At 52.5% G+C, this 12,998-nt stretch overlaps 1 protein-coding gene across 6 annotated transcripts in view; it reads right to left on the bottom strand.

Moving 5' to 3' along the window:
- Positions 1 to 12,237, bottom strand: part of MAPK15 (mitogen-activated protein kinase 15) — a 71,584-nt gene extending 59,347 nt beyond the window's left edge. For 4 of the 6 annotated variants that reach the window (XM_084619156.1, XM_084619158.1, XM_084619157.1 and 1 more), the window contains exon 1: positions 5,762 to 6,050. In XM_084619156.1, the coding sequence (XP_084475282.1) occupies positions 5,762 to 5,830 (69 nt within the window). In that variant the 5' untranslated portion in view covers positions 5,831 to 6,050. Of the gene's footprint in view, positions 1 to 5,736; positions 6,051 to 12,219 lie in introns of those variants that run through there. The other 2 variants (XM_084619159.1, XM_084619160.1) reach the window with 2 other exon arrangements.
- Positions 12,238 to 12,998: the final 761 nt, after the last annotated feature.

Raw genomic sequence — 12,998 nt, 5'->3', positions numbered from 1 at the left:
TGGGGGCTATAAAATTGCAGTGCGGACATCCAGGCTTGGAGCCTGGGCTCTGGGATCCTCCACCCTCACGAGGTCCCAGAGCCCAGGCTCCAGCCCAAGCCCAAACATCTACACTGCAAATTTACAGCCCCACTGCCTGAGCCCCAGGAACCCAAATCAGCTGACATGGGCCAGTGGTGGGTGTTTTATTGCAATGTAGACATACTCTTAGATTGAGATCCTCAAAAGCCAAGACACTAGGCAGGGAGCGGTCTAAGCTAGCTAATGGGAAATGCCAACAAGAGGTGGGTGTGCTAAGCCCGGTCCCCCTTTTGAAGACAGGCAACTTAAAAGTCTGGGCTGTAGAGAGGTGCCTAGCTCTGCTTCAAAAAATCCATGAACAAGCACCTTCCACCTGGCTTAGGTGCCTAAGGAATTCTTTGAATGAATTCAAATGAATGAATTCATGCCAAACAAAATGGCCAGAGGAGGTGGCAGTGGTACCCATGTTATAACTTGTAGCCCACTAGTTAGAGCACTTACCTGGGATGTGGAAGACTCAGGTTCAACTCCCCATGGCTGTCCGGGGGCAGTTGAACAGGGGTCTCCCACATCTCAAGAGCATTCACAAACCACTGAACTACGAGATATTCTGATGCGGATCTCCCTAAGTCTCTCCTGTTGAAGCTGTCTCATTGGGGATCAATAATGAAAGAATGGTTTAAGCAGGAGGACTGGACCTGGGCTTTCCCACCTCACCAAAATCCTAATAATTGCATTACAGAGTCATTCCCACACACTCATTCTCTCTCACCCAATGGCTATTTTAGTATCTATCCACAGTGGAATAGCTTCAACAGGACAGATTGAGGGAGCTCCAAATAAGAATATCCCATAGCACAGTAGTTAGAGCACCCATCTGAGAGGTGGAAGACCCCTGGCCAAATCTTAATCCCATCGCTGGCAAACGAGGGAATTGTATCTGGATCTCCCATATACAAAGTGAGTGACCTAAGCACTGGGCTACAAGTTACAAGGTTGGAAGCAGCTTCTCCTCTTTGATTCTGAATGGGACCAAATCCAACAGGCACCTATAAGCAGTGATGAGCTGCCAAAATCTTAACAACCAGTTCCCTCCTCACCCCACGAGGGGGTCGTGCCCCCCCCCGGGACTCCTGCCCCATCCATCCCCCTCCCCCGTCCCCTGACTGCCCCCAGAACCGGGCAGCAGGATCTCATGGGCCACCGTAGTGCGTGCCCACCCTGCCCCTAAGAGCCAGAGGGACCTGCCAGGGAGTGAGGTAGGGAGTCTTGGCGTTACTTACCTGGGGCGGCTCCCAGGAAGCACCTAGCAGGTCCCTCTGGCTCCCAGGGGAGGGGTAGCATAGCGGGGGGGGGGGGGGAAGCAGGGGGAGTGGCTGGAGCACCCACGGGGAAAATTTTGTGGGTGCAGAGCCCCCACCAGCAGCTCCAGGATCCTTTCTGGTGCCCTACCAGGGGGCCCACCTGCCCCTCCTCTGGCCCCAGCTCACCTCCACTCCACCTCCGCCTCCTCCCCGCTCTGCTTCTCCGCACCCCCCTGGCTCCCCGCGAATCAACTGTTCCCGCAGGAAGCCTGGGAGGGCTGAAAAGCAAGCGGCGGCTTCGCCCTCAGGCCCAGGGAGGTGGAGGCGAGCTGGGGCAGGAAGCAGTTCCCCTGCGCCCCCCAGGTTACCTGCTGCAGCGCGGACGGCCCACCTCATGCCCCCCCTGCCCCAGCTCACCTCCGCTCTGCCTCCGCCTCCCTGGGCCTGAGCACGAAGCTGCCGCTTGCTTCTCAGCCCTCCAATGCTTCCCGTGCGAACAGCTGATTTGTGGGAAGCTGAGGGTGGGGGGTGGAGAGGCCTTACATTGGTGAGGCCTCATCTGGAGTACTGTGTCCAGTTTTGGGCCCCACACTACAAGAAGGATGTGGATAAATTGGAGAGAGTCCAGCGAAGGACAACAAAAATGATTAGGGGTCTAGAACACATGAGTTATGAGGAGAGGCTGAGGGAGCTGGGATTGTTTAGCCTGCAGAAGAGAAGAATGAGGGGGGATTTGATAGCTGCTTTCAACTACCTGAAAGGGGGTTCCAAAGAGGATGGCTCTAGACTGTTCTCAATGGTAGCAGATGACAGAACGAGGAGTAATGGTCTCAAGTTGCAGTGGGGGAGATTTAGATTGGATATTAGGAAAAACTTTTTCACTAAGAGGGTGGTGAAACACTGGAATGCGTTACCTAGGGAGCTGGTAGAATCTCCTTCCTTAGAGGTTTTTAAGGTCAGGCTTGACAAAGCCCTGGCTGGGATGATTTAACTGGGAATTGGTCCTGCTTCGAGCAGGGGGTTGGACTAGATGACCTTCAGGGGTCCCTTCCAACCCTGATATTCTATGATTCTATGAGAAGCAGAGCGGGGCGGCGCGTTCAGGGGAGGAGGCGGAGCGGAGGTCAGCTGGGGCCAGGTACGGAGCTGCCGGTGGGTGCTCTGCACCCCCCAAATTTTCCCTGTGGGTGCTCCAGCCCCAGATCACCCACAGAGTCGGCACCTAAGGCACCACTTTTGCCCTTCTAAATTTAACAACCAGTTCTAGTGAACCGGCTCCAGCTCACCACTGCCTATAAGCATGCCTACCAATTTGAGCCCCGCATGAAGTTAGGCTTCCCCTGGTTTGCGAAATGCTCTGGGGCTTAAGTGGGAGACAGACATCCAGATGCCTAGAGTGAGATAGCAGTGATCATGCCCAGAGGCAGAAATGTAGGGAATTTTTACCCTGAAGAAAAAAAAAAAAAAAAAAAAAACTTAGGAACCAAGTGAGTTTAGGTTCCTACAGGGTTTTGCATGAGTTTTAAGAAGTATTTCACTTTTCTCTTCTATAGGTTCTTGGCCTTGTCAGACCACATTCCTCCTAATAAGTCTAGATGCCCTTTCAGGAATGTTTTCAACTGTCTTTTTACTGAAAAAGAAAAACAAACCCCTGAAAAAAATAGCTCCCAGTCTAATTGTAATAGAAAATATGACTGAAGAGTCATAAAGTGCTACTTAAAAGTAAATTGTGCATTGTAGAAGGAGGAGGGATTAAAACGACCTCTTTTCCTTAAACCCTCTATTCCTCCACTTTATCAGCAACTTGGGTCATTTAAAGCTTTGTTTTAATTAAGAAAATTAATTGGGAGGCCTGAACTGGTTGGGTTTACCCTTTAAAAAGCATTAAAGTGTAAAGCACCTCAGCAAGTCCTGCATCCCTCAGGCTAGATCAGCAGGAAAAACCTGTTTTTTCCTAAAAAGAAAATGAGTACTTGTGGCACCTTAGAGACTAACCAATTTATTTGAGCATAAGCTTTCGTGAGCTACAGCTCACTTCATCGGATGCATACTGTGGAAACTGCAGAAGACATTATATACACAGAGACCATGAAACAATACCTCCTCCCACCCCACTCTCCTGCTAGTAATAGCTTATCTAAAGAAAAGGAGTACTTGTGGCACCTTAGAGACTAACCAATTTATTAGAGCATAAGCTTTCGTGAGCTACAGCTCACTTCCTCAGATGCATATCGTGGAAACTGCAGCAGACTTTATATATACACAGAGAATATGAAACAATACCTCCTCCCACCCCACTGTCCTGCTGGTAATAGCTTATCTAAAGTGATCATCAGGTGGGCCATTTCCAGCACAAATCCAGGTTTTCTCACCCTCCACCCCCCCACACAAATTCACTGCTTATCTAAAGTGATCACTCTCCTTACAATGTGTATGATAATCAAGTTGGGCCATTTCTTGCACAAATCCAGGTTTTCTCACCCTCCGCCCCCCCACAAAGGAACTCACTCTCCTGCTGGTAGTAGCCTATCCAAAGTGACCACTCTCTTTACAATGTGTATGATAATCAAGTTGGGCCATTTCCAGCACAAATCCGGGCGGAGGGTGAGAAAACCTGGATTTGTGCCGTCACCTTCAGCCCCCAACTAAAACCCTCCAACGCATTATTAAGGATCTACAACCTATCCTAAAGGATGACCCTACACTGTCACAAATCTTGGGAGACAGGCCAGTCCTTGCCTACAGACAGCCCCCCAACCTAAAGCAAATACTCACCAACAACCACATACCACACAACAGAACCACTAACCCAGGAACTTATCCTTGCAACAAAGCCCGTTGCCAACTGTGCCCACATATCTATTCAGGGGACACCATGACAGGACATAATAACATCAGCCACACTATCAGAGGCTCGTTCACCTGCACATCCACCAATGTGATATATGCCATCATGTGCCAGCAATGCCCCTCTACCATTTACATTGGTCAAACTGGACAGTCTCTACGTAAAAGAGTAAATGGACACAATTCAGATGTCAAGAATTATAACATTCATAAACCAGTCGGAGAACACTTCAATCTCTCTGGTCACGCAATCACAGACATGAAGGTCGCTATCTTAAAACAAAAAAACTTCAAATCCAGACTCCAGCGAGAAACTGCTGAATTGGAATTCATTTGCAAATTGGATACTATTAATTTAGGCTTAAATAGAGACTGGGAGTGGCTAAATCATTATGCAAGGTAGCCTATTTCCCCTTGTTTTTTCCTACCCCCCCCCCAAGACATTCTGGTTAAACTTGGATTTAAACTTGGAGAGTGGTCAGTTTGGATGAGCTATTGCCAGCAGGAGAGTGAGTTTGTGTATGTGTCCCCAGGAAAAAGGGCGGGGGGTGAGAAAGCCTGGATTTGTGCTGGACATGGCCCACCTTGATTACCATGCACATTGTAGGGAGAGCAGTCACTTTGGATGAGCTATTATCAGCAGGAGAGTGAGTTTGTGTGTGTGGTTTTTGGAGGGGGGGGTGAGAGAACCTGGATTTGTGCAAGAAATGGCCCACCTTGATTATCATGCACATTGTGAAAAGAGTTGTCACTTTGGATGGGCTATTACCAGCAGGAGAGTGTTTGTGTGTGGGGGGGTGGAGGGTGAGAAAACCTGGATTTGTGCTGGAAATGGCCCACCTGATGATCACTTTAGATAAGCTATTACCAGCAGGACAGTGGGGTGGGAGGAGGTATTGTTTCATATTCTCTGTGTGTATATAAAGTCTGCTGCAGTTTCCACGGTATGCATCCGATGAAGTGAGCTGTAGCTCACGAAAGCTCATGCTCAAATAAATGGGTTAGTCTCTAAGGTGCCACAAGTCCTCCTTTTCGTTTTGCGAATACAGACTAACACGGCTGTTACTCTGAAACCTGCTTTTTCCTGTAGTTTGCTTGCCTAATGTTAAGAGTTAGCATTTAGAAAGCACAGCGCGAACATAAGTGAGTTAATGAATGGTCTGAGCAGGGCTGACAGCGAAGGGACTGACATGGTCATTGTTTCCGAGTGACTGGGCTGCTCTAACATGAAACATCACTGACAAATTTGAAGGCAGAGCCATTCCAAGCTTCCCACTCCACTGGCTTGTGTTTCCCTTTCTGCCCGCCTCAGGGTTAGCTTGCCCGGCATCTTCCAGCGCGGTGGGGCTTTGGCCGCGGCGCGCAGCCCGTGAGCAACGCCGCAGCCCGTCTCCCGGGCACCAGCGGGGGAAGGGGCGCTTCTGCCCACACGGCCCCGGTTACCGCGGCGAGGGGCGGCCGGCGAACGCCGCGCCGCAGCGGGCGGCCTGGGCGCCATCCCTCCCTCCCTCCGGCTCCGGGCGGGGGCCAGCCGCTGGCGCTCGGAAGGCGCCGGGGGTCCTACCCCGCGGGGCAGCGGCCGCGCTCACCCCCTTGCCCAGGCGCTTCTTGATCTCGTATTTCTGGGAGACGAGCTCCTCCACCTCCGCCACGCTCATGGTGCCTCGGCCCTGGCCAGCGGGGGCCCTCCCAGGCCCCGGGGTCGCCCACAGCCGAGGGTCCGGAGCGCTGACGCCCGAGGCGCCCTCAGTCTCCCGGCGGCGCGCGCCGCCCAGCTGCCCTCACGGTGCCCGCGGAGGACACGCTGAACGTGGGGAATGGGCGCGAGACCCGCCGCCGAGGTGCAGGCCGGGACCCAAACCGCAAGCGGGCCTGTTGATTTCTGTTGCCATAGAAACAGTGGGCGGGGTGCCGTGCGCGCAGGCGCAGAGCGTCTCACTCGCCCCCAGTGTGGGCAGTACTGCGGGCTCTTGGGTCAGCGGACCGACTCCAGGGGCGCCCTCGCGCGGCTGCGCGAGCCGCTCTTCGGCTCCCCCGCCCCTGCCGCGGGGCAGCGTCCACACACATCACCGTGCGGGCGCCCCCTTGCCTGCAGGCGTCTCTCGCCTGGGACTCCATCGCGCCATTTCCAGCTGTCCCCCTCCCTCTCATCGGGGTGGGGCTGAGGGTTGGGGTGCGGGAGGGTGACCAGCTGTCTGGGTTTCGACGGGAACACCCACTCAAAAAGGGACCCTGGTGGCCCCAGTCAGCACCACCGACCAGGCTGTTAAAAGTCCGGTCGCCGGTGCTGCGATGCCAAGTCAAGCTAGTCCCTACCTGTCCTGGGGCATCGGAAGCAGCCAGCAGGTCCGGCCCCTAGTCGGGGGGTGGGGGGAAAGCAGGAGGCTCATGGTGCATGCTGCCCCTGCCCCGAGCACCAGCTTCTCCCTCCCATTGGCCAAGCTGGGGGGGGGGCAGTACCTCCGGGAGTGAGCAGTACATGCCATGGAGCCTCCTACCCCACCCCCCGCCGAGGAGCCAGACCTGCTGGCCACTTCTGGGGTGCAAGCGCAGTGCCCCAGGACAGGCAGGAAGCCTGCCTTAGCACTCCTGCTGCAACACTGACAGGGAGCTGCCCAAGGTAAGCCCATGCCCCAACCCTCAACCCCAACTCAGAGCCCCCTCCTTCACCTCAAACCTCTCATCCCTGGCCCCACCCTAGAGCCTGCGCCCCCTGCCCAGAGCCCTCACCCCTCCCACATCCCAACCCCCTGCCTCAACCTGCAGCCCCCTCCCACATTCCAAATCCCTCAGCCCTGCCCCCCAGCCTGGAACCCCCTCGTGCACCCCAAACCCCTCATCCATGGCCCCACCCCAGAACCAGCACCCCCAGCCCAGAGCCCTCACCCCTCCCCCACCCCAACCCCCTGCCTCAACCCACAGCCCTCTCCCGCACCCTGAACCCCTCATTTCTGGCCACACCCCCATTTAGAGCCCTCACCTTCTCCCATATCCCAACCCCCTGCCCCAGCCCAGTGAAAGTGAGCGAGGGTGGGGGAGAGCAAGCCAGTGAGGGACGAGGAGTGTAGTGGGTGGGCCCTCAGGGAAGGGGCGGGGCCTCGGGGAAGGGTCAGGGCTAGGGTGTTAGGTTTGTGCCAATGGAAAGTTGGCAGCCCTAGGTGTGGGCTCTGGGAGGGAGTTTGGGTGTAGGAAGGGGCTCCAGACTGGGGCCGAGGGTTCTGGAATATGGGAGGGGGCTCAGGGCTGGGACAGGGGGTTGAGGTGCAGGCGGGGGTGTGGGGTGCAGGCTTTGGGAGGGAATTTGGGTGCAGGAGGGGGCTCAGAACTGGGGTAGTGGGTTGGAGTGTGGGAGGGGGTTTGGGATGCAGGCTCTAGCTGGGTGGTGTTAAGGAAAAGTTAGCACATGTGACTGTTAGGATATAGATATTCAGGCCTGTCTGTAAAGGCCTATACTCTAAGAATTTAGGTGTATTCTTATCACTTGGCTAGTGATAGAGGTATAAAAGACAGAATCAAAACCACTGTCTGCCAGTGTAAGGGCCTTCTCTTACTGTGACAGTTTGTGGCCCTGTGCTTAGGCTCAGGCCTTTGGCTAAGCAGCAGAGGCAGCCATAAGCTGGGAAGCGAACGGTCACATCCTCACATTCCAAACTAGTCACATTGAAATAAGGTGCTATTGGGCTGTTAGGCACTATCAGGACAGGATTGTATTCCTATCATCTCCAGAGAAAGGGAAGTGCCTAGAAAATGTAAAAGGAAACTTAGTTTGATAGCATCCTGTCTGGCAAGAACTCACTTATCAATAGCTGGGATGTGAAATCCTCACTTCTGTATTGTTTTGTCATTATAGTTCCCACTTTGCTGTTGTTTGTCTGTATAATCTCTGTCTGGTTCTGTGATTGTTCCTGTCTGCTGTATAATTAATTTTGCTGGGTGTAAACTAATTGAGGTGGTGGGATATAATTGGTTACATAATCATGTTACAATATGTTAGGATTGGTTTAATTTCAGGAAAATGATTGGTTAAGGTATAGCTAAGCAGAACTCAAGTTTTACTATATAATCTGTAGTCAATGAGGAAGTGACTGGGTGGGGGTGGGCATGTGGGTATGTGAGATGGGAACAGGGAATGGGGGTAAGAAAATTGGAATCATGTTTTGCTAAAGGGGGAGATGGGAACAGGGACACAGGTGTAAGGCTCTGTGGTGTCAGAGCTGGGAAGGAGGATACTAAGGAAGGAAACTGGAATCATGCTTGCTGGAAGTTCACCCCAATAAACATTGAATTGTTTGCACCTTTGGACTTCGAGAGAGTATTGGACTTTGGAGAGTATTGTTGCTCTCTGTTCATGCGAGAAGGACCAGGGAAGTAAGTGGGTGAAGGAATAAGCCCCCTAACAGTGACTCCATTTTGGTTTGGGGCCCACCATTGTCTAAAAGCAAGCACATCATGCACTAGGAGGAGTGTTCCTTAGACACTGCATCCCTGTGAAAATCCTCCTCCTTGTCTCCAGCCTGCCTTGACTCCCAGTATCTGTTTTTTGTCAGTCTCTAACTCCCTATCTCCTGGCCTTTGATGTGAGGCCTCCCATCCTGATAATAAAAGTTACTGATGCATGGCTTTAGGACCATGCTGTGTCATTAACATACTGGTTTAGCACGAGGAATGCACCAAGCAGGGATAGGTGGTAGATAAGAAAAGGGTTTGTTTATTGGCTAAGGTTTCTGATGCACGAGGGCAACATGCTTTGCTAAAAAGTATATAACCTTTGTATAATCTGTATTCGGGGTCCCCTTGTGTGCGTGTCCTATCAGGTATAATTCGTAACAGTGGCACTTACCTCAGGTGGCTCCCAGAAGCAACCGGCATGTCTGGCTCCTAGACTCGGGTGGCCAGGCGGCTCTGCGGTGCAATCCATTGGCTGCAGTTCCCGCACACAGAGAGCCCCCTGGCCACCCCAGTGCCTAGGAGCCAGAGGGACATGCCGGTAACTTCTGGGAGCAACGCGGAGCTAAGGCAGGTAGGGAGTCTGCCTTAGCCCTGCTGTGCCACCCGCTGGACTTTTGGCCTATTAAAATCTCCCAAATGGCTTTCAATAGCCACTAGGAGATCAAGGCCAATTCCGCGAGACTCCTGGCCAATCCAGGAGGGTTGGCAACCCTAATATTGGAGGGCCAGAAAGGAGTATTAGGATAAGCTAGTCTGATCTGGTGCATAACACAGGCTATAGAATATTGCCTATTATTAAGCACCAAACACATGTTTGAGCTAGAGTAATTGTTTAGAAAGTCTTCACTAGGGTTGCCAGGCATCCGGTTTTCAATCAGAACATCCAGTCGAAAAGGGACCCTGGGGGCTCCCGCCAGCACCACTGATTAGGCCATTAAAAGTCCTTTTGGCCACCCGCAGTGGGGCAGGAAGGCTGCCTGCCTGACTCTGCACGGCTCCTGGAAAGCAGCCGGCATCTCCCTCTGGCTCCTAGGTGCAGAGGTGGCCACAGGGGCTCCATGCGCTGCCCTGTCCAACGCTGCCCTTTTACCTTTCCTCTCCAAGCTGGGGAAGCCCATTTCCATTATCAGCCCTCTCCCACTTGGTTGCAAGGACCCCGCCCTCCATCATGTCCTGTCCTTCCGCCAGCAGGTCCAACCAACTGCCGCCAGCGGTGCGTGGCGGGGTGGCGCTCGAGGGATCCTTTCTGGTGCCCTATGAGGGGGCCCACTACCAGGTGCACTACTCCACAGGGGAGGCCAGGCTTTAGGAGGGACTGCCCCCTGGCCCAGGATGGAGGGGCTCCCGGATCCCCGAGATCCAGGAGGGCACCGGCCCTGCCATTGCCAGTGACCTTGGTGGCCCAGCTCCCATAGTCGCCCCTCCTCCTTCTTCCATCGCTCTGGCTCGGGCCCCAGGGGTAGCCCCTCCCAGTGTGCCCAGATGAGGGGGTGGGCCCCGCCTCCATCGTGTATGGTCCAGCGGGGCCCATGGAGGAGAGGGCAGCAGGGCTATTGCTGGGCACAGGAGAGGGCGCTCCCCAGGGGGAGGTTTCCCTTCCCCTCGTTGTCCCCTCCTTGCTTCCTGAACCCCCAAGTTTATCGCCCTTGCCCCCTGGCCCAACACCTGCTGGCTGGCCCTCCACCTTGAAGGGCTGGGTATTCGTGCAGGGAAAGCGCAGCAAAAGGAAGTCTTGGGCTCAGAACCACCCCCTCAATGTGGAGGGGGGAGGCCCCCCACAAGACCATGAGGGGGGTTGCCGCTGCTGAGTCTTCTGCCGCACCCCCTGATAGAGTCCAGCAGGTGGAGTCAGTCGGGAATGCCATGGTAGCGGAGGGGGGGCGGAATTACCCCCCTCTCAGAATCTCTCCCCCAGGGAACCTCAGATGGAGCCCCCCAACCCTTTTGTCACCCGAGCCCCCCGTCTGCGATGAGGCAATTGCTGTCTTGGTTGATGGCAGGGAGGACTCTGGGGTGGTGTGGGGAGACTTCACCTCCATCTTTGAGGAGATCGCGGCCCTGGGTCTGATCCCAATCACTGAGGCGGTGGATGACCCTTTGCCAATGGGCCTCAATCCAGGTGGCGGCTTAGTCACGCCACCCCCTCCTCCTCTTTCCCCCTTGCCCCAGGCAGCTGCCCCTGCTCTCGACCTTGGGGCACCCCTGGGTTCGTCCATCTGTCTGGCCACAGACTGGACCTTGCTCTTGGCTGCTGAGACCCTGGTGGTGATGGCCGGTGCCAAGCAGCCAGGTCCCGAGCTCTTGGGTGCGCCCCTTTTTGAGGCGAGGCAGCTGCTTTCCCACCCGGTTGGGGGCCCTGTCGCTGATGCCACCATGCCCGACGCTGTGGTTGAGGGCACTGAGCTCATTGAAGCGCCCAGGCCCGGCGTTGGTGAGGGCCCCCTTCCCATCCCCGCCCCCTCGGCCCCTGAATCTGGTCAAGAGGTGCTGCACCCCAGTGACATAGCCGCCGGGGATTCCGCTCCCACCTTTCCTGGTCCTGACACCAGCCCCGCTCCTGCCCCTGGCGACGCATTGCCCGCCTCCTTCCCCTCCGTCCCCCATATCACTGCCACCCCCGAGGTTTTTTAGTTTCCCTAGTCCTTGAACAACCCTCAGGGGGTGGTTTTCATGTCTCCCATTCCTGACCCTCTAGGGCAGTGGTCTCCAAAGTGGGGTGCCCAAGACGATCCATTGGGGGGCACGGTAGGAGGAGCACCGCCGGAACAAAAGGGCGGCGTGGCAGGAGGAGCGCCACCGGATGAAAAGAAAAGGGGGGGGCAGCCAGAGGAGCACTGCCCTAAGATTGGCCAGAATGCCACCCCTTACAGTGTGACGCCCCAGGCACATGCTTCCTACGCTGGTGCCTGGAGCCGGTCCTGCGAGGTATCCTGAAGGAAGAGTGGGAGTTCCACAACACGGAGGGGTTGACAATGGCATCCTCACTCATTCATTCACTTTCAGTGTATTGCGACGTATTGCAGTTTACGTGTGCCCGGTTAAGTGGATTTACAGATTATATTATCTAGTTTTAACTAAACTAACCCTCACAAAATGGACAAGTGGCTTAAAAAGATTCTTGCAAAGAAACCGCGGATTGAAGATAATACTAATGATGCAAGCACAAGCGAACAAGAAAATGTCAGAGCTGACAGTTCTCCTACTCCTAGTACGAGCTCTTCGTCAGCCATATTATCAGATCTGACAAGAAGTTGGCCAAAAAAATTCTGAATTATCAAGAAGAAGGCTATTTGAAATATGGATTTACATCCACTATCGTTAACAATGAACCTCGCCCTAAGTGTATATTGTGCCTTGAGATATTAGCTCAATTCATATGATATTCATATGATAGTATGAAGCCATCACGATTAGCAAGACATTTAAAAACTAAGCATCCAGAACATGAAGACAAACCTCTACTATTTTTTCAGCGATGTTTAAAGTCATGCAATACTCAATCCAGTGCTTTACAAAATTTCACTAAACTCAATGATAAATGTTTAGAAGCCTCTTTTGAGGTTTCTTACTTTATAGTGAAAGACAAAAAGCCACATACCATTGAGGAAACACTTGTTCTTCCTGCCGCAGTAAAAATGAATGAAATAATACACGGAAAACAGTATGGCGACAAACTAAAATGCATTCCTTTGTCAGCAAATACTGTTGGAAGACGCATAGAAAATATTGCTGAAGATTTAAAGAAACAAGTATTAGAACAAATTACGCAGTGTGGGAGGTTTGCTATACAGTTGGATGAAAATACAGATGTTTTTAACATGTCTCAGCTTATGGTGTTTGCTAGATTCTGTTTCAATAATGAAATACACGAAGAACTACGTTTTTTGTGAGCCACTAAAGGAAAGATGTACCAGAGAATATATATTCTCAACAGTAAATGACTTATTTAATAAAAACAATGTTTTATGGAAAAACTGTGTAAGTGTAACCACTGATGGAGTGGCTGCTTTGACTGGAATAAAGAAAGGATTCCAGGGTAAGGTTACAGAGGTAGCACCACATGTGAAATTCATTCACTGCATCGTTCATAGGCAAGCTATTGCAGCAAAGAAGTTGGAGCCACTAAAAAAAGCACTAAAAAATAATAATATTTTAGTGAGAGCAAAAAGGTTTTTTGTACCGTTAATAAATAAATGAATAAATAAAAAATATTTTAAAAATATTGTTTGTTTCATCTTTATCTCATCCTTTAATTTCTATTTTTGTGTATGTTTTATAATTTACATAATATATTAGTACAGTAGTATATGTATGTAATTTATCATAAATAAATATACATATTGGGGGTGCGTGCTCAAAAATCTTTTACTGATAGGG

This window comes from Lepidochelys olivacea (genome assembly GCF_965140295.1).
Source record: "Lepidochelys olivacea isolate rLepOli2 genome assembly, chromosome: 2".
Lineage (NCBI taxonomy): Eukaryota > Metazoa > Chordata > Testudines > Cheloniidae > Lepidochelys > Lepidochelys olivacea.
The sequence above is the reverse complement of the archived record's forward strand: the minus strand, read 5'-3'. Positions and strand labels throughout refer to the sequence as shown.